This window comes from Pogoniulus pusillus, chromosome Z, assembly GCF_015220805.1.
Source record: "Pogoniulus pusillus isolate bPogPus1 chromosome Z, bPogPus1.pri, whole genome shotgun sequence".
In the NCBI taxonomy this organism is placed as follows: domain Eukaryota; kingdom Metazoa; phylum Chordata; class Aves; order Piciformes; family Lybiidae; genus Pogoniulus; species Pogoniulus pusillus.
The window spans coordinates 52,355,246-52,380,016 of record NC_087309.1 but is presented as its reverse complement, the minus strand read 5'-3'; the positions used below and the strand labels follow the sequence as shown (position 1 = coordinate 52,380,016).

The 24,771-nt window shown below is 41.5% G+C and overlaps 1 protein-coding gene across 1 annotated transcript; it reads left to right on the top strand.

Annotated features, from left to right (window-relative positions):
* The first annotated feature begins 140 nt into the window (after positions 1–140).
* On the top strand, positions 141–12,291 carry UTP15 (UTP15 small subunit processome component). The gene is made up of 12 exons (XM_064176618.1): positions 141–256; positions 754–846; positions 930–1,114; positions 3,083–3,261; positions 4,496–4,621; positions 5,563–5,698; positions 6,736–6,820; positions 9,097–9,246; positions 9,429–9,530; positions 9,731–9,864; positions 10,510–10,568; positions 11,279–12,291. Exons 1-12 carry the CDS (start codon positions 167–169, stop codon positions 11,500–11,502), a joined length of 1,563 nt encoding a protein of 520 aa, XP_064032688.1. The 5' UTR covers positions 141–166; the 3' UTR covers positions 11,503–12,291.
* Positions 12,292–24,771: the final 12,480 nt, after the last annotated feature.

Below are 24,771 nucleotides of genomic sequence, written 5' to 3'. Positions count from 1 at the left end.
CGCCATAGCGGCCGCGGCGCCTGCTCCTTTGGGCCCTCGCGGAACTTATTCCACGGAGCCATCTGCCTGTCAGAGCTCGCAGGCGGGAGCTCTCCCTTGAGCAGGAGCGGCGCGGGGTTTTGTTTTGCCCGGCGGCTTCGACTCCAGCTCCCGCTCCCGGTCAGCCATGGCCGCGTACAAGCCTGTGGTGGTTCAGGTAGTCCCCAAGCTCGGGGAGAGGATCACGCAGGACACAGTGTACTGGCGGGGCTACAAGGTAGGAGGCAGGCGTTCGGGGAGTGCGGTGCTCGGGCGGCGGGGCGCCTTCTCTGACCATGTGTGTGGCACGGGGGTCTGCGGTCCGGTCCGTGCGTGTCCCGCCAGATGCTTGGGCTTTCAGTTAGAACCGACTCTTCTGTAGCGCTGTGAAACAGAGCGGCTCTGAAGTGCGTCCCAGGCTGGCCGAAAGTCGTGTGTGTAGTCCAAGTGTATATTCTTGTATGTTCCAAATATGCTGAAACATGAGTGAGCGAGTAAGCTTTTTTCTTCTAGTCTCGTAACTAATGTGTCATTTGTAATGCATGAATCGCAAATACATGTATAAGGGCAGAAGTAGCCTGGCAGTAGTTCTCAGTAGGACTATTTTAAAAAAATACCTTGTTTTTTAAATGGAATTTTGAGCTTTCTGAAGGAAGAAGAGATTTTGTTCTGTGGTTTCGTTTTTTTTGACGGTGCTTTTATGTCTATTTAATGATTTTACTGCAATTGTTTTAGACGCCTGTTCAGATAAAGGAGTTTGGTGCAGTGAATAAAATCGACTTCTCTCCAGTTGCTCCATATAACTATGCTGTCACAGCCTCCTCAAGGGTAAGCACTTTCTCTTGAGATTTTTATGTTCTCGCCCTTCAGTACAAGTCATTTGAGCTAACTATGTCTTCTTGTTTTTCTAGATCCACATTTATGGTCGTTACTCTCAGGAACCGATCAAAACATTTTCTCGCTTCAAAGATGCTGCTTATTGTGCCACATACAGAGATGATGGCAATCTGATTGTTGCTGGCAGTGAAGAAGGGAGCATTCGCCTCTTTGATGTTAGTGGAAGAGCACCTCTGAGACAATTTGATGGTCACACTAAGTAAGGCTGGTTTTTTTTCTGCATTGTGTGTATTAATATATGAATTTACATATATCTGCTTTGCATGTTGCTGAAAATCTCTGTAATGCCCATTTATGTTGCTTGCCGCTGTCTCCTGTAGATCTTAGTGAAAGGTGGTTAAATTTAATTCAAAATGGAAGCGTTTATTTTTTCTTAGTTCTAAATATGTATTGAGTACATGGAAGAATAAATATATAATGTATGGTATCTTTTCTTATATAGACACAGTCTTATGACTGCATGCCAGTGGTAAGCTCATTTATGTGATGCTGGCACTAAGTGTTCATACTAAGAAGTGGTTAAACAAAGAAGAATCACAGAACTGCTCAGGTTGGAAAAGATCCTCAGGATCACCAAGTCCAACTGACATCTCTACTTCATAAGGTTCACCCTAAACCATATTTCTAAGTACCGCATCCAAACTACTTTTAAATGCGTCGGGGGTTGGTAACTCAACCACCTCCCTGGGCAGCCCATTCCAATGCCTGACCTCTCTTGCTGGGAAAAGTTTTTTCCTAATACCTAGTGTAAACCTACCCACTCGCAGTTTGAGGCCGTTCCATCTTGTTCTATCACTATTTACCTGTGAGAAGAGACCAGCACCATCCTCTCCACAGCGTCTTTCAGGTAGTTGTAGACAGCTGTGAGGTCCCCCTTCAGCCTCCTCTTCCTCAAACTAAACAGCCTCAGCTCCCTCAGTCGTTCCTCATAGGATTTATTCTGCATGCCCTTCACAAGCTTTGTTGCCCTTCTCTCTGTTCACTCCATCACCTCCACATCCTTCTAGTAATGTGATGCCCCAAACTGAATACAATATTCAAGGTGTGGCCTCGCCAGAGCAGAGTACAAGGGGACTATCACTTCCATATTCCTGCTGGACACAGCATTTGTAATACAGAAATAGCAGGAATCCTTTTTAATAACCCATCTGCAAAAAAACACCCCCAAAAAACCCAACCGAATAAACCACCAAAACCAACCAACCAAACTAAAACAACAACAAAATCTGAACCACCACCACCACCAAAAACCCCAAACCACCACACCAGGAAAAATAGTCATAATAGTGGGGTGGGGTTGGAGTGGGGAAGGAATTTGAAGAAGAGTTCTGATGTACCTGTGAGGGAGAACAGTGCTTACGTTAAACAGATTTCTATGCTAGGGAAGACCAGGACACCAATGAAGAGCACACTGGTGAACCTTGAGAGTGTTTCTATTTGAGGTCTTCTCTGTTTTCAGATTGAGTATTGTTTTATGTCCCTACCATTAATTTAACTATAATGAGATTAAGAGAATCTGTGTTTTCTGGCACAGTTACTATCTTCTGGGATATTTCAGTGATAATACAGATTTAAATACTGATTTTAAAGGACAAGAGAAGTGTCCAACCCAGTCCTAACTGAAATTTACCATTAGATTTTTTTTTTCTGAAGGAACAGTGCCAGTACACAGAACTCTTAAGTAACAAATGCAGAATTTGCAGCTTTTGAATGAACATCCAGGTAAACCTGTAAAACCTTTAAGGCAGACCATATCAGTGCTCAAGTAAGCATCTCTCAGCACTGACTAGAGCTAACTAAAAAGAGGTAGTAATGAGGTTAGTATTGGCCTCCTTTCCCAAGTAATTAACAACAGGACAAGAGGAAATGGAGGTGTTTAAGAGGAGGCTGGATGAGGCACTTAGTGCCATGGGTTAGTTAATTGGAAGGGTTAGGTGATAGGTTGGACTCGATGATCTTAGAGGTCTTTTCCAACCTGGTTAATTCTGTGATTCTGTGACTGGAAAGACAAGAACTAAAGTGTTTTTAACCCCTAAAATGAGGCTTTGTAACTTCTAACAGTAATTACTTTGTGCATTTAATTTGGAGAGAATACTTTAATAAGCCCTTCATGCAAACTGTTCTGGAGACAAGTACACACTGTAACTTTGGTTATTGTTGTTTCTAGACCTGTTCATGTTGTGGGCTTCCTGTCTGATAAGTACCGAGTATTTTCTGCTGGTGATGATTATGCATCCAGTTTGTGGGATATTCCGAGTAGTACAGAAATCATCTCCTACAATGAACATACTGACTATGTGAGATGCGGCTGTGCAAGTAAAGTGAATGCAGATGTCTTTATAACAGGTTTGTATTTTTACATTTTGTGCTGCTTTTGGGTGAAATTGAAGGAAATTTTAGGAAGATAGTTTTAGTACAGTTGGATCTTTATTATGTTTGAAACATGGAAGATCTGTCTTCCTGCTGAACGCCTACTTGGTTATTTCCTTTTCGCTTGACACAAATGTTTATAGGGAAAAAAATGAGTAAACTAATTTCTAGCATAGAATCATAGAATCAAGCAGGTTGGAAGAGACCACCAAGATCATCCAGTCCAACTTATCCCCCAGCCCTACATCTTTTGCTTTAGCTTGTTGGAGTTAATCACATTGTTCTGACTGTTCTTTGAAAGTTTTGAGAAAGTCCTTTAGACAGCATTGACTGAAGTGTTCTATGAGTTTTTCTGAAGGAGCACAATAGTTCTATTATAGTTGGCACAGCTCTGAACTGGTGCACTTAGAATCATAGAATAGAATAGAATAGAATAGAATAGAATAGAATAGAATAGAATAGAATAGAATAGAATAGAATAGAATCAACCAGTTTGGAAGAGACCTCCAAGATCATCCAGTCCAACTTATTCCCCAGCCCTATCCAGTCAACTAGACCATGGTACTAGGTGCCTCCACCACCTCGCTGGGCAGCCCATTCCAATGGCAAATCACTCTCTCTGGGAAGAACTTCCTCCTAACATCCAGCCTATACATCCCCTGGCACAACTTGAGACTGTGTCCCCTTGTTCTATTGCTGGTTGCCCGGGAGAAGAGGCCACCCCCCACCTGCCTACAGTGTCCCTTCAGGTAGTTGTAGACATCAATGAGGTCACCCCTGAGCCTCCTCTTCTCCAGGCTAAACAATCCCAGCTCCCTCAGCCTCTCCTCAAGATTGTGGGAGAAGTTATTTAAAACTAATTTGTTTTGGTTTTCCTAGAAGTAGCTTTCTATTAATATGTGGTAAGTTGATATGACGAAAATAGTATTCCTAGCACAAGAAACTGAGTTTCGTCAGATTGTCTGGTATTTATTTTTAATACACTTGATGCGGTAAAACAGATATAAATGACTAAGACATGTTGTAGATCTAGAATTAGAAGGCTTAGGTTGCCCAAAGGCAACCAAGGTAAATCACAAAGTGTTCTAAATGGAAGGTTTAAAACTGTTTCTGTTTGACAGGAGCTGCTGTAGTTTATAGGAAATGACTGGTTTGGTTCCTGAAATAGTTGAAATTATGAAACTGAAGCTGTTTGCTGTGTTGTCTGCAGGTTCCTACGATCACACTGTGAAACTGTTTGATACACGAGTGAAAAATAGTGTCATGACAATAGAACACGGTCAGCCTGTGGAGAGTGTGCTGCTCTTCCCTTCTGGTGGGCTTCTAGTATCTGCAGGTACTTCAATAAAATTGAATTTCTTTCTGTGGCCTTAATTTGGGAAATGTTTCTGCTGCTTCTTGCTCATGTGTTGTTTTCATTTAGTAATGAAATGGCAAGTGATTTAAAAGTTGGATTTCTCACAAGTCTTCAGGAGTAAAAAAAAAAGCACCTTCCTCATAACAAGAAACAGACTTAAATGAACACACAATCACAGAATTTCCTAGATTGGAAAAGACTTTCAAGATCATTGAGTCCAATCATTAGTTTCACATTGACAAGTCATTGACTAAATCAAACCCCTCAGCACATCTAATCACTATGAATCGCTATGGTTGGAAAGGACCACCAAGATCATCCAGTCCAACCTTCATCCCAGCATCCTTCATCACTAGACCATAGCTTCAAGTGTTACATCCACACCTCCAGGGATGGCAACTCCACCACTTCCCTGGGCAGCCTGTTCCAGTGCATGACCACCTGCTCAGGAGAGAACTTCCTCCCAACAGCCAACCTAAATCTCCCCTGATGCAATTTGAGGCCATTTCCTCTTGTACTATCATTAGTAATTTGGGAGGAATTGTCTCAGTGCTAAAGAATGAACATATTTAAGGAATTTAGAAAAGATGGGACTGTATCTGTCTCTTAAATGATAGCAACGCTTTTTTTGGCCACTGGATCAAAAGTCCTGTAACACAGTGGTACTTAGATTTTGATGATTTTTTGTTTTTCTTTATGTTTTTGGTAAGAAGAATCAAGCAATGCCTGCAGAATGGCCTAAGAAACAGAGTACGCTAGTAAAATGTCTTGTCCCAGGATACAGTCGTAGTGGTTGGGGATAATGAGTAGGTAAAAAAAAACTGTTCTGAAGGAGGCATGGTAGCACACTATGAGAACTTCTCCAGAGAAGCAAGAATGTGTATGTATGTCAGATTATTGTGTGTGTTTCCTTCTCACAGGAGGTCGATATGTCAAGGTTTGGGATGTACTGAAAGGTGGACAATTACTGGTTTCACTTAAAAATCACCATAAAACTGTAACTTGTTTATGCCTGAACAGCTCTGGACAAAGGTTATTGTCAGGATCCTTGGACAGGTTAGTGTATTTTGTGGCTTTGTTGTGATGTGAATTCTTTAGGGCTTTTTTCTTTTGAAAGTTTTTATACATCACCGTGAATCAGTGCATTTTTTGGGGGCTTGAAAATGTATCTTGGAGCCAAGGTATGTATTGTGATACACTTCAACTTTTTCCTCTTATTAGCCTGAGTGTCAGTCAGTAAGGGCTGCATGTGCTGTTTGGGAATGTAGGTGGGGAACTTCTGAAGCAGCATTCTTTTTTTTTTAAATCTCTAAACTGACCTTTACAGTCTCTGTAAAGTATTTTTTCTTAACTGAAATGCAGCTTGCATAACTGAAAGTATTTAAATTCTTACCTTTAAAAGAGCCTGGGTTTTCTGTCTCTATTCTGTTGCTTTTTGTACCAGAGGTGCGCAGATGAAATATGTCCTCCTTGTTTTCTCATTTGTTTAGGTTGACTTGCAAAGTGTCAACACTCAGACTGTTGTCTTTGAAACTAGAAATATGAAGTGGTCTGAAATGATAATGATCTGTTTTCTTCTTCCCCCCCCCCCCCCACCTCTTGTACTTTGTTGGCTTTCATAGACTTTATCACAACATTAAAGTTTCCCTTTTGTTAAATGTTTTGTACCTTCAAATGAAACCATTATATTGCATCTGGATAGAACACAGTAAGTTTACTTCCAGAAGTTGTCAGTACATCTTAAGATTTAAGAACAAATTTGAAGAATCATCTTCCTTAGTGTTTCCTAGTAAGCATTGCTGAAGTCACATAGTCACTACATCTGCCTGCCATTTCTTCTTAGGATCTCATAACATTTTAATCTTCTTTTTTGTCAGAATAATCCTTTCTTGACTTCGGTGTGTTTTTTTAACAGAACCTTTCTGTTACAGGAGAGGTAATAAATAAGAAATAGACTGTTAGTGTGAAGAATGCTTTGCATAAACACTTAGTTTCTTTAAATGTCCTGCAGACATTGAGAGCGATGAAATTCCTGTCAAATGTCTACAATAAGACATGAGTAACAAGGTTATAATCATTACTTCTCCATATAGGCACGTGAAGATTTACAGTACTACATCTTACAAAGTAGTCCACAGCTTTAACTATGCAACGTCTGTCCTCAGTCTTGCGTTGTCGGTAAGTACATTTGAATCTTTTGTAGGCAAAGTAATCACTGATACATTTTGAGTCACTGAGGTAATTAATTTTTGCTTTCATTGCTATTGAGTGTTTCAGAAGAATGCTACATGTGCAAAGCAGGTTGACTAAATACATTCCTCCCAAGCTAAAAGTGCATTGAGAGGTTTTAAACATAATACATTCAAATACTAGATGTTACTAAATTAGATCTGTACAAAATTGTGTGTTTTTAGAAGGACAGCATATATCTTTGGGAAAGTATTCAGTTTAGAAGGGAAATCCTTTGACATTGAGAAGGTTGTGCTTGGTCTTTTGCTTTTCAGTAACCTTGTGAGTCCTCTTAAGTGGCAGTGGTAAAATAAAGTAGTTTGTTGAGAAATTTAGAATAAGGTGAACTTGTCTCAGAAGTTGTTTGGGTCAGGTTGGTTTGAGGTTGAAATGAGGTGAGCATATGAAGCATGAGCATAAAAAAATTGGTTTGCCATAACATCCATCTTAGTGTCTTGGAAAGAGAAAATAGACTCGTTTCTCTGAAGCATTTAAGTTCTAATAGATAAGTGATCTACTGACCAGAAAATTGGAGGCTGAAAACCCTTTTTAAAACAATGCTGGCATCATATAGTTACCCTCTTATGTGGCCTCTGAAGGACATATGAAAAAGAAACTGCAGATTCTTTGTTAACTTTGCTACTTTATTGTTGTCTTGCTCTTCTGAAATCTAGGGGAAGGTGTTTGTATGGAGAGGGTATCTTCCTTTCTTCATTTCCTGCCTTGTTCACTTGCTAGAGCTAAATGAATTTTGAATTACTCTTGGTTGAGATAAAGAGTACAGAACAAAAAATCCTCCATATTTTTAAGCCACTGCAGCAGCTGCAAAATGTGAAATACCCGTGGTTTGATTTCTCTACAGCTGCATGTGCGTGTGTGTATGTATATATACACACACATACATATCTTTTGGAACATAATTTTTTGTTTCCTTTAGACTAAAACAAATTGAACTTTCAATGGCCATATGAGAACCTAAGTCTGACTTTACTGGGTCAAAGCAAAGGTTAGTCTAATTCCACATGCTGTATCCAGCTATAACCATACATAGACATATATGAAAAACTAAAACCAAGGCAAGTGTTTATAACTTTGCTGATGTTGTTGCAAACTTATTTTCAGATGAGAAATTAGTTCAGTAGTGTGTAGTTCCTTTGTAATGCAAGGAATCTCTTACACAAACCTGCTCAGTCTCTTCCCAAGCTTTGGCAAGCTTTTAATTTTCACTAGATTACTTGACACTAAGTTCCACATCGTTGTTACTTGTGTGAAGAATTGCTCCTTTTTGTTCCATTTGAGCCTTTATTAGCTGTGTTTGTTGCCCTTGAAAGACACGACCAGCCGATCCACAGTCATTCCTGTCATCATTCCTTAGGCTTTTATCATATTCCTCCCATGTTGTCTTTTTGTCTCTCCCAGGCTGAAGAATTCCATTTTAAATCAAGGCAGTCTTTGATTCTCCTCAGGGTTTTCTCATTCTAATTTTTGAGAGTCTGCTACTGTTTTTTGAGAGTGACTCACACAGGACTTAAGATGTTGGTTAACAGTGGATCTATTTGGTGGCATGACTTTCAAGTTTCTGTTTCTTAGGTTGTAATTCTTAACACTTTTTTTTTTTTTCATATCAGCAGTTGAGCATTCAGATAATATTTTTATGGACTTATGTGTTAATAGTAACTTAGTACTTTTATGTGTAAAGTCAGCATTTTTCTCCAGCACATCATTTAAATTTATAACCTTTATCACCAAACACATAAAACCTTGGGTATAGATGTGAAATTTACACTAGTGACAGGTATTTTGAACAACTTCCACTTGTTTCCCAAAATCCTGTGGTGATAGCTTGTCCATGTCTGTTGTCCGTGTAATAGCCAAAGGCAGTTGTACACCATTGAAAAATCAAAACCTGTTAGAGATCATACTTAGAGAAAGATGTTAGTGTGTGGTTTTGCCTGCTTCACTAGACAGGCTGTAGTCCCTCTAGGTATTTTTAAAGCGTTTATTAGATGGTTAATGTTGCTTACTGTCATACCCTTGGAGCTGTCTCTGTTTTGAACAGGGTTTTTGACCATAGACCTCATAAAGGTGCCTAACAACATTATTTTTTGTGTGCTACTGTGATTAGAGCATTATCACTAAGCATAAATACTTAAAAAATTGTGTAGTAGAGGATGCATCATCAAATAAAACACTTGGTTCATAATTATGTGATTTCTTTGTTTTAGCCTGAAGATGAAACCATAGTTGTAGGCATGACCAATGGAGTGCTAAATGTTAAACACAGAAAACCTGAAGTAAGGAAAGAAAAGACTGCGAAGAAGAGACAACCAGCATATAGAACCTATGTGAAAGGAAGAACTTACATGCCAAAACAGGTACAGGGTGAAGAGAAAATGTACACTAAAGCTCTCCTCAGAACTTTCATTTTTTGTTTCTGTGTTAAGGTGAAGATAGGGAAGGGAGGAAAGATACAAAGATGCACAAACACACGTTCACTGGAATATTTCTAACTCATTTTGTGTGTCTGTCTCATTCTGGACTCATCTTTCAATTCTAGGAAGACTTCTGTGTCAGTAAACCTGTAAAACACGTTTTGAGGAAATACGACAAACTGCTAAAGAGCTTTCAGTCATCCAAGGCTCTTGATGCAGTACTGGAGGTAATGCATTGTTCTGGTCTCCGAGTTGTTTGCCGTCATCTGGTGTGGACTCTTTTTTTGTATATCAAACTTAATTTTATCTCAGTGTATAACTAGAAATGAATCCAACCTGCTTGGGTTCCATTTTAGTTTTGCTCATATCAGCCCTGTTCTATGTGTAAAGATGTTTAGGTATTAAACTCTTCACTATGTGTGTCCAGCCACCCATCAGGCTTCATACTCCTGAAGTTACAGTTGCAGTCATGCAGGAGCTACATCGCAGAGGAACGCTGAGGAGTGCGCTTGCAGGCCGAGACGAGAAGCAAATCGACCTCCTTCTTACCTTCGTGGCAAGGTATTACTTTAACCTGGAATGCTCTCTTCACTGTTTTGAGATTGGTATTTCTTGATAGCTTTTGTCTTAGTCTCATCAGATCGTAAGTGGAACGCTGGTGTTCTTGAAATCGCACATGCATGCTGCTTTCTTTTACTAGGATCTGGGGTAGCACTGAAATAGTTTGTTTACTTGCTAGTGTGAAATAATTTTATTCACAGTAGGAGAGAGCGTGTTTTGGACACTGGAATGGGCTGCCCGGGGAGGTGGTGGAGTCGCCGTCCCTGGAGCTGTTCAAGGCAAGGTTGGACGTGGCACTTGGTGCCGGTGCCATGGTCTAGCCTTGAGCAGTGTGGTAAAGGGTTGGACTTGATGATCTGTGAGGTCTCTTCCAACCCTGATGATACTGTGATACTTACCTGATACGTTCTACCTTTAGTCTGTTGCATTACATTTCCTTGGTGAAACTCCTGTCTTTATGTACCTGACTCTTTTGCCAGTTTCCTGAAATCATCAATACTATGTATGTAGCCCTCTTCAACTGTTCTGTGAGATCTCTTCATGAAGGAAAAACTCTGTGTGCCTTCATGAGAGGGCTCTACACTGATGAGAGAAGAAGTGCGCTTTCCAAAACCAGTAAAACCGGGATGTGTTCTGTTTTCACAGGCGTGTGATTGATCCAAGATTTACTTCTATACTAGTGACTGTTGCAGATATAATCACTGGTAAGTAGACTAGAAATTCTCAAAGCTGTACAGCTAACCTGGAAATAAATTAAGAAATTGTTTTATTTTTAAGAAATGAAACATTTTTTGGGTTTATTAGTAACTAAGAACTCAGTGATCCAGAAATAGACACTGCCAGACAACTGTGACTGCAGTCAGCATCTGACTTACACTGGCTGCAGGAAGCTCCTCCTGGTTTCTTAGGTGTCTTTGATACTTCATGGTTGTATGCTTAAATAGATAGTAGAAGTGACTTCCACTTTACCAGTGAAACAAAAATAGTATTTGAGGTTGTAAAAACACATATTTGTTTGACTTCCTGTTAATAAGCACATGCTAATAATGAACACAGTTTTCAGAACTCCATTACATTTTTTGTTGACAATGTTGGACTCGTACTGGACTCCTTAATCATAGAATCGACCAGGTTGGAAGAGACCTCCAAGATCCATCCAGTCCAACCTATCCCCTAGCCCTACCCAGTCAACTAGACCATGGCACTAAGTGCCTCATCCAGTCTTCTCTTGAACACCTCCAGGGACGGTGCCTCCACCGCCTCCCTGGGCAGCCCATTCCAATGGGAAATCACTCTTTCAGTGAAGAACTTCCTCCTAACATCCAGCCTATTAAATGCATCTCTAGCTAGGTAATAATAGAATTATATTGTTTTTACAGAGATGTGGATTCTTAAGTGACTTTTTTCTTTACAGACATTTATCAGCCTGTGGTCGGGCAGTCGGCAGTTGTTGATAGACAGTTCTTGAAACTTCAGAAAGCCATAGGAAAAGAGATTGACTATCAAGAGGAACTACTAGAAGTTTTGGGGATGATGGATACACTGTTTGCTACTTTCACTAGGAAAAGAGTTACTTGTCTAGAAGAGAGCAAAAGTAATGGTCTTGGAGAGACCACTGAAACAAGTATGAATAATTGACTGACACCTATCACCAAAAATTGTCACAACAGTAATGTGGACTTGTGAAATACCTTTTTATAATAGTGACTTTCAAAACAAGCCTCTCCATGTTGAAACCTTTCAACACGTGTGGCTCTGAATAGGTTGAATTACTGAAAACATGAAAAGGCATGTTGACAAGATTTTTCCCATGCAATATTTTCAAAACAGTTCAATTTTAAAGTTTTATTCCAAAGTTATGTAACTTTGGAAGACATTTTTATGCATCCAGTACTGTCATTTAGACCGTCTGTCAACAATTTTTGTTTACCAGAAGAAAACCTGAGATTATCTTTACCAGAAGGTACTTCAAATTTATCTAATGTGTTATTGCCCTTATTTGAGGGTAATATCACATCTCACATACTTGGACATCAGAATAAAACTGGCTCCTTTTATAAAACATGACTACATTATGTTTTCTCTCCCTGCTTCATCTCTGTTTCAGATCTCCTTCAATTCACAGGAAGCAGTAGAATGACGCAATGTATAATGAAACATTTGTTAACTTAATTCTAATGGCTCACAGGCATTTACAAATTACAATTCTCTAAAAAAATAGGTAATTATTATAAAGGGAACTTATTTTATGTTAAATGAATGCAGTAAGTAAACTGCACACCATTGAGAAAAATCTGCAGTTAAGTAGAGAAACTCGGTGGTTGTGTAATTCTGTTCATTCAATCACAGAATCATAGAATCAACCAGGTTGGAAGAGACCTCCAAGATCATCCAGTCCAACCTAGCACCCAGCCCTAGCCAGTCAACTAGACCATGGCACTAAGTGGCTCATCCAGGCTTTTCTTGAAGACCCCCAGGGACGGTGCCTCCACCACCTCCCTGGGCAGCCCATTCCAATGCCAATCACTCTCTCTGGGAAGAACTTCCTCCTAACATCCAGCCTAGACCTACCCTGGCACAACTTGAGACTGTGTCCCCTTGTTCTGTTGCTGGTTGCCTGGGAGAAGAGGCCACCCCCTACCTGGCTACAGTGTCCCTTCAGGTAGCTGTAGACAGCAATGAGGTCACCCCTGAGCCTCCTCTTCTCCAGGCTAAACACCCCCAGCTCCCTCAGCCTCTCCTCATAGGATTTGTGCTCCAGGCCCCTCACCAGCTTCATCGCCCTTCTCTGGACACGTTCCAGCACCTCAACATCTCTCTTGAATTGAGGGGCCCAGAACTGGACACAGCACTCAAGGTGTGGCCTGACCAGTGCTGAGTACAGGGGCAGAATAACCTCCCTTGTCACCCCTGAGCCTCCTCTTCTCTAGGCTAAACAACCAGTTTGAGTCTACATCATTACCAGTATGTATTTGAATGCTGGGATAATGGTTTAACTACAAGCAATGCTGTACTTTGAAAAGATGGAAATTCCAAAGGCTGCTCAACACATATAAGTAGGATAGAACTTTGTCCTTTACTTGTTTTCTGTGACTTCTGTTTTCCTGCAGGCCTGGAATTTATTTGAGGTCTAATCTGCATTTCCTGCAAAAGGAATTTGCTCGTGTGTTGCAGTGAAATATGGGTATCAAGTGGTAGAAATAACCTGAACTATGCTGCAGATTCTACCTAAAATCTTAATAATCTGTGACTTAATAGTGTGGAATGGTGTCTGGTCCCCCTTAAAATTGATGTATGTTCCTGGCTACTGGGATCTGCTGGTTTTGAAGGCTTAGGATGATAATAGGTAATGAGGAGTTTGCTCATACAAACTTTAAACTTCCATTTTTCCTTGCAACTTACTTTACTGTTTTTTTTCTGCCAGTAGACCTGAACTTTGTTTGTCTTTTAGGAAATGTGTGCTACTTTTAATTATCAGACAGTATCTCCTGGGAGACAAACAAAAAAATGTATTTCCTGGGTTGGGAGGTCTTATTCCATGACCCATCAGCAGTGCTTGGCATTGAAAGTGGACATTTCTCTTGGCACCCACGAGTTCCATGACTTGAGAAGTAATGACATTGACATGAAACATATTGTTACTGACAGTGTAAATGTCTGACGTATGTATTGATTGTAGCACCTCAAAGTGTGGCTAGCAGAACCATAGGAAGAAGTTAGATTTAAATAGCAGATTTGAACTGAATTACAGACACATTTGATGGATGGAGTGTTTGGTGGATGAGGAATTGGTTGGATGGTTGCATCCAGAGAGTACTCAGTGGCTCTATGTCCAGATGGAGGTGGGTGGTGAGTGGTGTCCCTCAAATGTCTGTTGGGACTGCTACTGTTTACTATCTTTGTCAATGATAGAGCAGGATTGAGTGCACTCTCAGCAAGTTTTCAGTGGATACCAAGCTGACTGGTGTGGTTGACACTTGAGTGACAGGATACCATCCAGAGTGATCTGGACAAGTTTGAGAAGTGCACCCATGTGAACCTTCTGTGGTTCAACAAGGCCAGGAACAAGATCCTGCACCTTGGTCAGGACAGTCCTTGGTATCAGTACAGGCTGTGGAATGAAGGGATTGAGAGCAGTCCTGTGGAGGAAGACTTAAGGAGTACTGGTGGATGAAAAACTGCACATGTGCCAACAATGTGCACTTGCAGCCCAGAAAGCAAATTGCAACTTGGGCCACATAGAAAGAAGTGTGGCTAGCAGGTTGAGGGAGGTGTTTCTGCCTCTTGTGTCTGGTGAGACTTCACTTAGAGTACTGTGTTCATCTCTGGAGTCCTCACTGCATGAAAGACCTGGACTAGTTTGAGTGGGTTCAGAGCTGGGTCACAAAAATGAGGCTGGAACACCTCTCATGAGCACAGGCTGTAAGAGTTAAGGTTGCCCAGCATGGAGAAGAAAAGGCTCTGAGGAGACCTCATTGCAGCCTTTCAGTTCTTAAAGGAGGTCTGTAAGAAAGGTAGGACAGACTTTAAGTCCTGCTGAAATGGGTCAAGGAGTGATGATTTTAAACTAGAAGACACTCTGTCACACTAGATACAAGGAAGAAATTTTACAGGGAGGACTGTGAAGCACGAAGAGATTGCCCAGAGTGCTGGTAGATGCCCAATCCCTGAAAACATTGGATGGAGTTCTGAGGAACCTGATGTAGTTGAAGATAGTGCTGTTTACTGCAGTAGGGCTGAACTGTGTGACAGTTAAAGGTTGCCTCTAACCCAAACTATTCTATGATTCTGCTGTCTTACAGTATTTTGAATTACTATGCTATTTACTGTTCATGTTACTCTACCAAGTGAGTTTGCCAAGGTAGAGGAGGTGTGATACGTCACACAAATGTAAAGCTGATCAAAACATGGGAAAAGAAATGCTATTTAAGATCTTAATTTTGAAGATTTTTATCTGACTGGCCAACTGGTTTTCTTCAGTTTGAGTAGAAACAGATATTTGTATCATGAATCATACTGGACTCATGACTTCTGTGTTGAAAGCTGGTGTTTGTGTAGGTGACACCTAATCTGCCTGCCTGTTTTTCATGTTTCTGCTCATATCTGATAGGAAAATTAATAATGTTTCTTTTTTCTTCTGATTACTAAGTTGTTTGTTTGTTTTTTTTTTCATTATGCAAGTTTTTCTTCAGTAACTACATCATTAATTTACAGTGGAGCCTGAATATGATGCTGTTCTTACCTGTGTCATGTCTGTTGTTCATGTTCTGATTTTAATTATAATATTAATTTTAAATGAAATATTTGCTTTCTGGTAGGCTGCTGGTTGCATAAAATAGTAGGGAAAAAATTAAGTGTCTTTCAGGAAACAGTTTGCAGCAGTCTGTGTTCTGGTAAATGTTTAAAATGCATTACTGTGGTACCAAGCATGCATATTTTTGTTTTACATGTGAAAATTGGATGTATTTGTATGAAAATTATTTATCCAGCATTGCATTGCCTTTTGTCCCAGTGTTCTGAAGCCTTAAGATGAAATATCATGAACTGAAATAGCTAAAATAGTTAATTGTGCATTGAATTGGAGGGGATGTAATTCTAGGTGTCCTGTTTGGGGAAGGGACATTATTTATATTCTACTTTTATAGGAGAAATGGGGATTTGTTGTGTGCTGCATCTCCTTCGATTTCTAGGTGATTCTGGAGTAACTAAGTTTGATTTGTCTTTGAAATACAGTTAATAAATTACCTTTTCCCAAAGCAGACAGTTGTAGACAAAAAGTGTATCTGTTACCTTTTCGACGTCTTTTTCATTCTTGCAGTTTCTTATTGGGAAGGAAGAACACCTCCTCCTCCCCAGTATCTTACGGCTGAGGAGCATTGTTCACATAGAAGGTTGCAAGAAAAGGGGATTCTCTAACTGACCACAACCAGACATAGACTGACTTCCAAAAACAAAAGTAAATCCAGTGCTACTCTTTCTTGTGTTCAGCCACATGAATTGCATGAGGGAAAGGGAATGTTGAGCTGGTTGATCACTTGATTGTTTTTTTTTTTTAATCAGACATTCCACTAAATGTTTCTCAGGAGGGACAATGATCTCTATTCCATGGACTAATTCTGCTAATGGGTGAAACTTTTGTTGCTAGATTACTCAGACATTGCAATTTATTGAAGGTAAAATACCTTTGTATTTCAACAGATGCACTCTGAAGACTGTGCTGCTAAAATTTACTAAATTGCAACGGTTAAGTTGCTCAAAGCTTAGTAGTTAATGATGAGAAAATAGAAAATACTGGTACATTTGTGGTCTAATACTATGATTGAGCTATGCAGAATATTTAAAATGTGAGAAACTGAAACAAGCCTATAGAAAGGAGCATCAGAGATAGCATTGGTCAGGTGCTTACTGAGGTTGGTCACCTAACAAATAGGGACATCAAGTGGAGATGTTTAATACATTATTCACTTCTGTCTTCAACACCAGTAATGGCCTTTGAGACACCGGGAGCCCTGTGACCAGGAGGATGATAAATTCCCAGCTGACCCTAAAATTGTGAAAGACTTGCTACTCCAGATGGAAGCACATAAGTCTATGTAACTTGATGGGATTCATCCCAGGGTGCTGAAAGCTGGGGGATATCACAGGATCACAGGATGTTAGGGGTTGGAAGGGACCCAAGGAGATCATGGAGTCCAATCCCCCTGCCAGAGCAGGACCACACAATCTATCACAGATCACAGAGGAACACATCCAGGCAGGCCTTGAAAGTCTCCAGAGAAGGAAACTCCACAACCTCTCTGGGGAGCCTGCTTCAGTGCTCTGTGACTTATAGTAAAGTTCTCCCTTGTGTTGAGGTGGAACCTCCTGTGTTGCAAATTACACCCATTGCTCCTTGTCTTATCACAGGGAGCAAGGGAGAAGAGCCTGTGTGTCCCACCTCCTGACCAGCCCTCAGATGTTTATAAGCATTTATTAAATCCCTTCTAAGTTTTCTTCAGACTAAGAAGGCCCAGGTCCCTCAGCCTCCCCTAAGAAGCCATGCCTTCTAGTCCCCTAATCATCCTTGTAGCCTTCCGCTGGATGCTCTCCAGCAGATCCCTGTCACTCTCAGACTGGGGAGCCCAAAACTGAATACAGTATTCAAAATGAGGTCTCACCAGGGCAGAGTAGAGGGGAAGGAGAACCTCCCTTGATCTGCTGGACACACTCTTCTTAATACACCCCAGGATCCCATTGGCCTTCTTGGCCACAAGGGCACATTGCTGTGCCATGGATAACTTGTTATCCACCAGGACTCCCGGGTCCTTCTCCACAGGGCTGCTTTCCAGCAGATCACCTCCCAGCCTGTACTGGTGGGGTTTATTATTCCTCCTCAGATGCAGGACTCTGCACTTACCCTCGTTGAACTTCATCTGGTTCCTCTGTGCCCAGCTCTCCAGTCTGTCTAGGTCTCACTGGATGGCTGCAGAGCCTTCAGCTGTATCAGCCAAGCCTCCCGGCTTGGTGTCATCAGCAAACTTGCTGAGCAGACATTCTGTGCCTTCATCAATGTCACTGATGAAGATGCTGAACAGGACTGAACCCAGCACTGATCCCTGGGGGACTCCACTGGTTACAGCTCTCCAGCTGGACCTGGCGCTACTGGTCACCACTCTTTGTAATCAGTTCCTAATCCACCTCACTGTCTGCTATTCCATCCCACACTTCCTGAGCTTGCTCATGAGTCTTTCCCTTTGTTTTCAATGTTTTTGAGAGTCAAGAAGTCAAAGTCAGCTGCAAGCTGGAAAATGTCCCAGTTTTCAAGAAGTAAAAGAAGATGACCTTAGTAAGTACAGGCCTGTCAGTCTCACTTCAGTGCCTGGTAAAAGTAGCATGGGTTTACAAGGGGAAAATCCTGCTTAACTAATGTGGTAAGTGAATATAGCAACTGTAGAAACACAATCCTTATGCCTTCTGTAAAGTATGCTAGGGCCAGATGTAAGAGGGACGGTGCAAGCCACTCCTAACCTGGCTACACTCTGTCAACCTGTATCTCTCATTTTTCCTCCTTGCAAATTAACTTTCCAAAACCCTGATTTCACCATAGCCAGTGAGTATAGTAGCTATGTAAGCTTGGAGTTGTGCACTTATTCTGAGAACTACAGTGCAGAAGGTCCCTACTTCCTTGTACTCTGCACAGGTCTTTGTCTTGTAGTAAGCCACCCAAAGCAAACAAACAAAAAGTTTCTAGTTTTAGTGATGGGCACACACCATGTAAAGCCTCGAAACTGAAGCACAAGTGGGAGCAGTGGAGATTTACTGCCTTCTTTCCTTCATGATTGTGTGTTCTGTTGCAATAGTCTAATCTGTATATTTCTTTTTTAAATGCTGGTGAATATATGTTTGGATGAGTAAAAGTAACTGAATCAGAAGAGTTTAATTGGATTGAGGGCATCTGATAAGCTCAGTTATTGTCTTGAATTTTTGATCTTGAATTTTTGATGATGATATGTGAGTCAGGTTATGATCTTGTTATTAACTAGGAGCTTTCACTCTATTTACCATCTTGGCTACAGTTTTTCTGTTTACCTAAATATACTTCATGTAGGCCTTTGGAGATCAACTAAGGAGAACATCAGTCTGAATTGTGTTGCTGTTTCCTATGTACAAACTTTTTAATCTATCAGGATCTGTCATTAAAATCAATGTGTTCACTATTATCATTGTAACTTTTTTTTTGTTGTTGTTTTTTGAATCAAAACCTACAAATATTCTTCTTGTTATTGGAAGAAAAGAGTACAGAATGGGGAATAAGTATGGCAGTACAGCATGCTTTCATTTTGGATTATATTCGTGGAGGACTTGGATTTTTCACTGCTCAGACAATTTTAAACTCAGTAAAGTAACAGTGGCTTAGAGCTAGCCAAGCCCCAGGCAGCCACTCACCTGCTACACTGCTGCTTCTCCCTTCCCTCTCTTGGGATAGATGGAAAAGTTGGGAGCAAAATGCAAAACCCTGTGGGTTAAGAGCTTAACAGAATGAATAAACAACAGGAATGACACTAATACTCATTAAGTAATATGTAAAGCGAGTGATAAAACCCATGATGCTCTCACCCAACACAGCACCTGCCCACTCCAGCCGTGCCCCTTGTGGTACAGTGGACTTGACATTTATGGTGCGGAATGTCCCACTGATTGACTCAGCTGCCTGTCCTGGGTGTGGCTTCTCCCAGGTTCTTGTGAGAAAATGAACCCTGTCCTAGCCCAACCCAGAACATCATTTAGATCCTTCTTAAGGTCTGTCTGGGTTGAACAGGTCCATCTTATGCTTTCTCTTTCTTGGATTGCCTTTATTCTCCTTTATTTCACAGATGCTTGGGATACTGAGGAAATACACACTTCCATAGTGTTCCAGCCTCTGCTTCACAGTAGAACTCCAATTCTTTCATACATTGCTTGCAGGACACCTGTAAGCTTTTTCCATTCCCACAACACTGCTAAGCCGCTGCTGTTACAAAGTACGCAGTGCATCCACAGCAAGCAGGGAGAGAATTAAATCACAGTGCCGTGCGAGGGAGCTTGGCACCCTAGACTGGTGCTCAACGCTGCGCTTTTGGTGCTCTGTGAAACAGGTTCTCAGAACAGGCTTAGCGAGTCAACATGACAAGATGGTTTAAAAAATATCTGAAATTACATCCTATGCCCGTGTAGCAGCTGAAAAGCCGAAAAATGGTGGTATCTGTCGGCATCAAACTACTTTGCCGCGTGAAATATGCCCAGAGCAGTGGCTGCGCAGCCAGTTGATAATCAGCCAACCCCCAGGCGTGGGCAGTGCCTGGCGAGGGGCTGCTTGGTTCGGGGATGGCAGTCAACGAGGGAAGGAAGCGGAGAGGGCCACGGCTGCTGAATGCCGGGGAATTCCCCCTGCCTCTCCGGGCTCGCACTCCGCCGTATGCAGCCGCGCCCGGAAGAGGGCAGCGCTCCGCTCCGACAGGCGCTGGGGCCGGGGCTCCCACTCCCGTCGCCGCGCAGGGCTTCCCGCGGGCGGCCTGACTTCCCCTAACCCCGTCCAGCAAGCACTGCTACCGCTGCTGCTAGGGCAGGTTGCCACCTGCGGGCACGGACAACAGACTGCCCCAAGACCATCCCAGCGCGGCTGTGTTTCCTCGGCCCGCGGATTGCCGGGGCCCGGGGGCGGTGCATCCGCGGGACCAGGGGCAGCCCCGGCGGCGGATCCGCAGCACCGCCTCCAGCGGCCGGCGTCAGTCTCGCCAGGGTGTCCCGCGTAGGTAAGACGGCCGCCACCCTGGGGCGGAGAGGGGAGCTGGGTTGGGGGCACCTGCTGCCCGGCAGTCCCCGGTCTGGCGGAGGGGGTGGGCACCGAGGCGGCTGCGAAGGGCTGGGGGACGGCGGGTTCCTTCTCCCTTCCCCGACGCGCCGCGTCGAGCCCGCGGGGATGGCGGCGTTGACGTTCTGTCGACAGGGATGCATCTCGGGCTCTCCCCTGGTGTCCGGGAAAAACGCTTCATGTTGGCTGTCACCTTCCGAAGTCGCATTATTCATTTGTTGCGGTTGATTTTGTTGTTTATTTATTCGTTATTTTGCTGCAAGAGCTGCTTGCCTTTTCTTCAATTCTTCGCCCGAGTTAAAGAAGTTTTATACTTGTTTTAACTTTTTTTAGCAGCCAAAAAATGTAAAGGAAATTATTATTTTTTTTTTTCTAACGGCAAAATCCTGAGAAACAAATTTTGAGGCAGTGCTTGATACCGTTTTGGTGGGACACTGGCGTGTGCAGCGTGGAGCTGTGCTAGTTTTCATCCTTCACAGTGGTTCTTGTACAGAACAAAGTCTCTAAAATCCGTCATAATTTTAATGGACTTGCAGCTGCCTCTGTGTTTTGACCCGTACAAAAATATAGATAGTTCTCTTAAGGTAAATTAATGCTATAGAAAGCCTAACAGATGACACCGAGTTTTGCTTTCATGGAGATAATTTGCTTTCTACCACAGTTCGTAGAAGTGTGATTTCAGGAGGCATTTTATTAAGAGGGCTTTTCCCACAAAGGCAAAAACCGAGCCTTGTTATATGATTCTGATATGTAAAATCGTCAGAATAAAATCTAGTGAAAAGATTTAAGAGCTTTTCTCTTTCCAAGGTGTTGTTGGAACATTGAGCGTAACAAAGAAAACGATCCCATGCGTCTATCTTACTAGTAATTTACCAGACGAGGAAACTCATCTGGCCTTCTCAGTTGAGTTGTCAATTAGACATTTCTGCCAACATTTTGTTACATAGTAACAAGGAGTATTCCTTTTCTCCATCTGAAACTGACGTTGTTATCCAGAAGTTTGCATTGTCTCCCCTAAAAGTAATTCCTTTGTGGGGCTGTTGCAGAGGGGTGCGATGCATGAAATGTCCTTGATATTCTTTTGATCTGAATCATAGAATCATAGAGTCATAGAATCAACCAGGTTGGAAGAGACCTCCAAGATCATCCAGTCCAACCTATCACCCAGCCCTATCCAGTCAACTAGACCATGGCACTAAGTGCCTCATCCAGTCTTTTCTTGAAGACCTCCAGGGACGGTGCCTCCACCATCTCCCTGGGCTGTGAGTGCAAGGAGAATTTGCACTGTGATTTAGGAAGGATGGCCTATGATTAACATTACAGTGTCTGAGAAGATCCAGTTTCAAGTTTTGCCTTTTCTAGCCCAAACCCAGCTATCTGCGTGGCCGGATACAAAGCAGATACATGCACATCTCAATTTCCTACTTAGAAGTGGGTGATGCAGTAGTCTCAGAGCAGGATCATACACTATGTGTTCTACAAATAAGTCTTTTAGGTTTGAAGATGCTAGCTAGAATAGCCAACAACATTTGTATCCCCCATATGTGTTTGTGCCCAAGTACTGAAGCAGCAGAAGTCTTCATTTACATCAGGATTTTTCATACTTTTTAGTGGAAGTACTCCTTTTTGTCTTTCCTGTAATGGCTTGAGTGTTACTATACCTGTAGCATCTGACTCCCCCTTCCCTTCCTCTCTGCCCTGACTGTTTTTGGAATTTTCCTCTGTGTTGTCTGCTGAAGTTCTTCCAAAGTTATGGAATTAAGAAAAGATTTTCCTGCTGACTGGTTGATCTTTGTGAGCTGTATCCTTCAGACAAAGCATCACAAAGACAAGTGGGTATCAATAAACAATATTAGTAGAGTGCTCTGTGGTGGAGTAGTTGCCCTTCACTGAGTATGAATCTGTTTCTGTGAATATCAGAATTCTACCTGATGACGTGTTGTATCAAAAGTTTGTGTCTTGCACTTAATGGCTGCAGAGCTTATTGTGTTGTTCTAGCTGATCTTGAAAGTGGGATGCAAATTACAAAAGCATCATTAAAAACACAGTGTATCGCCTAACTCTGTTCATCAATTACAGCAGTTTGGTGGGTGGGCAAGTCTGAGCGATGATGAAGTGTCACAAGTAACGCTGAAGCCTGCATTTGAATGCATTTGTAGAACACTATGCTTCTAGTCCACTTCTTTGATACTGTGTCAGTATAGCCTGTGACTGTGCTGTAGGAACTCTTTGATGAGTTTGATTTTGCTCTGGTCTCATGTCTTTGGTGGGTCCAGATTAATTAATAGTAAATTCTAAAAGATAATAATAATAATAATAATAATAATAATAATAATAATAATGATGATGATGATGATAATATCATCATCATTTGAAAGCTAGTATCTCTATTAGAGTGGGCACTAAATGGAGTGAGGGGGGTGAGATAGATGTCTGTCAATGACATCAAAAACATTTTGTTTTGTTTAAAGACCTTACTTGTACCTTTGGTTTTGTTTTTGTCGTATATGTAATTCATACTTCTAAGCTTATTAAAAATCCAGAGCAGCATTTTATTTTTAATTGAAATGAGAATGCTACATTAAGAATGTTAATACAGGAATGTGTAAAGAATACATTTTTCCAAGCTTAGAAGTGGGCTTCTGTATAAGAGGATTTTTGGAAGTTATTTTTGTGTTTTAAACCCCAGATCTGTTTTTTAAAGGCTGAGAAATGTGACCCTTTTTCGGATGCTCTTTAAATATCTTTTCTGCAACGGTGAACAAAATGGCTGTGGCTTTAACAAACTAAAGAAATATATGAAAGCCATGAATGAGGAAATGTTTTTTTTTGAGGGGTTCTATTTTTCTCTCATATTATTCTAAGCAGGCTGTTTTAAAGTCCATTTAGCTGTGTTCCTTCTGGTTAGTTGCTTCATGAGCAACTAATATGTGCTGAAGTAATCAACAGTAGTGCAAGCAACTTCATTATAAATTTAATAGGCAAGGGTTTATTTTACCTAACAGTTCTGCAGTTTGAATATCATTAGAAGACAGTAAGTGAATGTGCTTGTGGTGCTGTTAGGTGAGGGTTTTCCTTTGTCTCTTCCCTATTCCATGTGCACTAAATGTTATGGAAAGCCAAACCTGGAAATGAAAGATTACATCAAAAACCTTGCTGTAATGGTGTAAAACTCTGACTTCAGCAATGCAGTATTTATTATGGTGTTTTTTTTTTCTTGATACATTTCTTTCTTCCTTCCAAAGACTTTTAATCAGAGCAAGGACAGGTGTGTACAAGAACCTCCTGTACCATATTAGACCTCATCTCAGTGCACCACAGCTTCTTGTGCTGGGAAAGCTGTTTGTGAGCCTTTAGGTATACATATGTATCATAATTCAAATGGAATCTGTAAATTCAGAAATACAGTTTCATTCAGCAGCTGTTTGTTGAGAGGAAGCAGTGGAATGAACTCAATTAATGGAAACTGGTGGGTTGATGAGTACCACACTGAGATATATTAAGATCTCTGAAGTATAAACATAATATGTACAATAATTCATGTCTATTTTAGATGCTGTCCTTTGGGTTGATGTAACACCTAGCTCCTACACAGCTTACATTGCATGGTAAAAAAATAGTAAAACAGTGATAAAGTTGACATGCAACACAGTCATCCAATGGAAGAAAGCTTGGTAGAAGATGTCTTAGTAAACCTATGCTGCTAGAATTTACAGTGCTCAAGGCATTTTGCTTAGATATTTTATCATAGAATCATAGAATCAATCAGGTTGGAAGAGACCTCCAACCTATCCCCCAGCCCTATCCAGTCAACTAGACCATGGCACTAAGTGCCTCATCCAGTGTTTTCTTGAACACCTCCAGGGACGGTGCCTCCACCACCTCCCTGGGCAGCCCATTCCAATGCCAATCACTCTCTCTGGAAAGAACTTCCTCCTAACATCCAGCCTGTACTTCCCCTGGCACAACTTGAGACTGTGTCCCCTTGTTCTATTGCTGGTTGCCCGGGAGAAGACCCCCCCCCCCCCCCCCCCCCGACCTGGCTACAATGTCCCTTCAGGTAGTTGTAGACATTTTATTTTAAAACATTAAAGGTTCCAGCCTGCTTTCCAGTGGCTTCTGGGTGGGACTGACTCTCATTTTCTTGTTGCTGCAGTTGATTACAGATAAAGATTTAATGTGCTTGTCTTCATGGTGATAAGAAAACTGCAATTCTCTTATAGACAAGAGTTTCAATGTGACCACCACCAACAAAAAAAAAGAACACAGTTAAAAAATAATTGAATTCCGTGACATCTGTGAAGCATCATTGGAGTTTTGTTTATGTTACTTGACAATCTTGATGTTCAACCAGTTGCTTTACAGTTTCTGAAACAGCAGTAGTAGGCCATGGCACAGAGGTGTGGGATTATGATTTGAAAGGAGACTATAGCAAGCAAGGTCCGGAGACCTATGCTTTATCTTTGAATTGATACATGGAAGGATAGTATGAATATGTATATATCTTATAACAGTATCACAGTATCACAGTATCATCAAGGTTGGAAGAGACCTCACCGATCATCAAGTCCAACCCT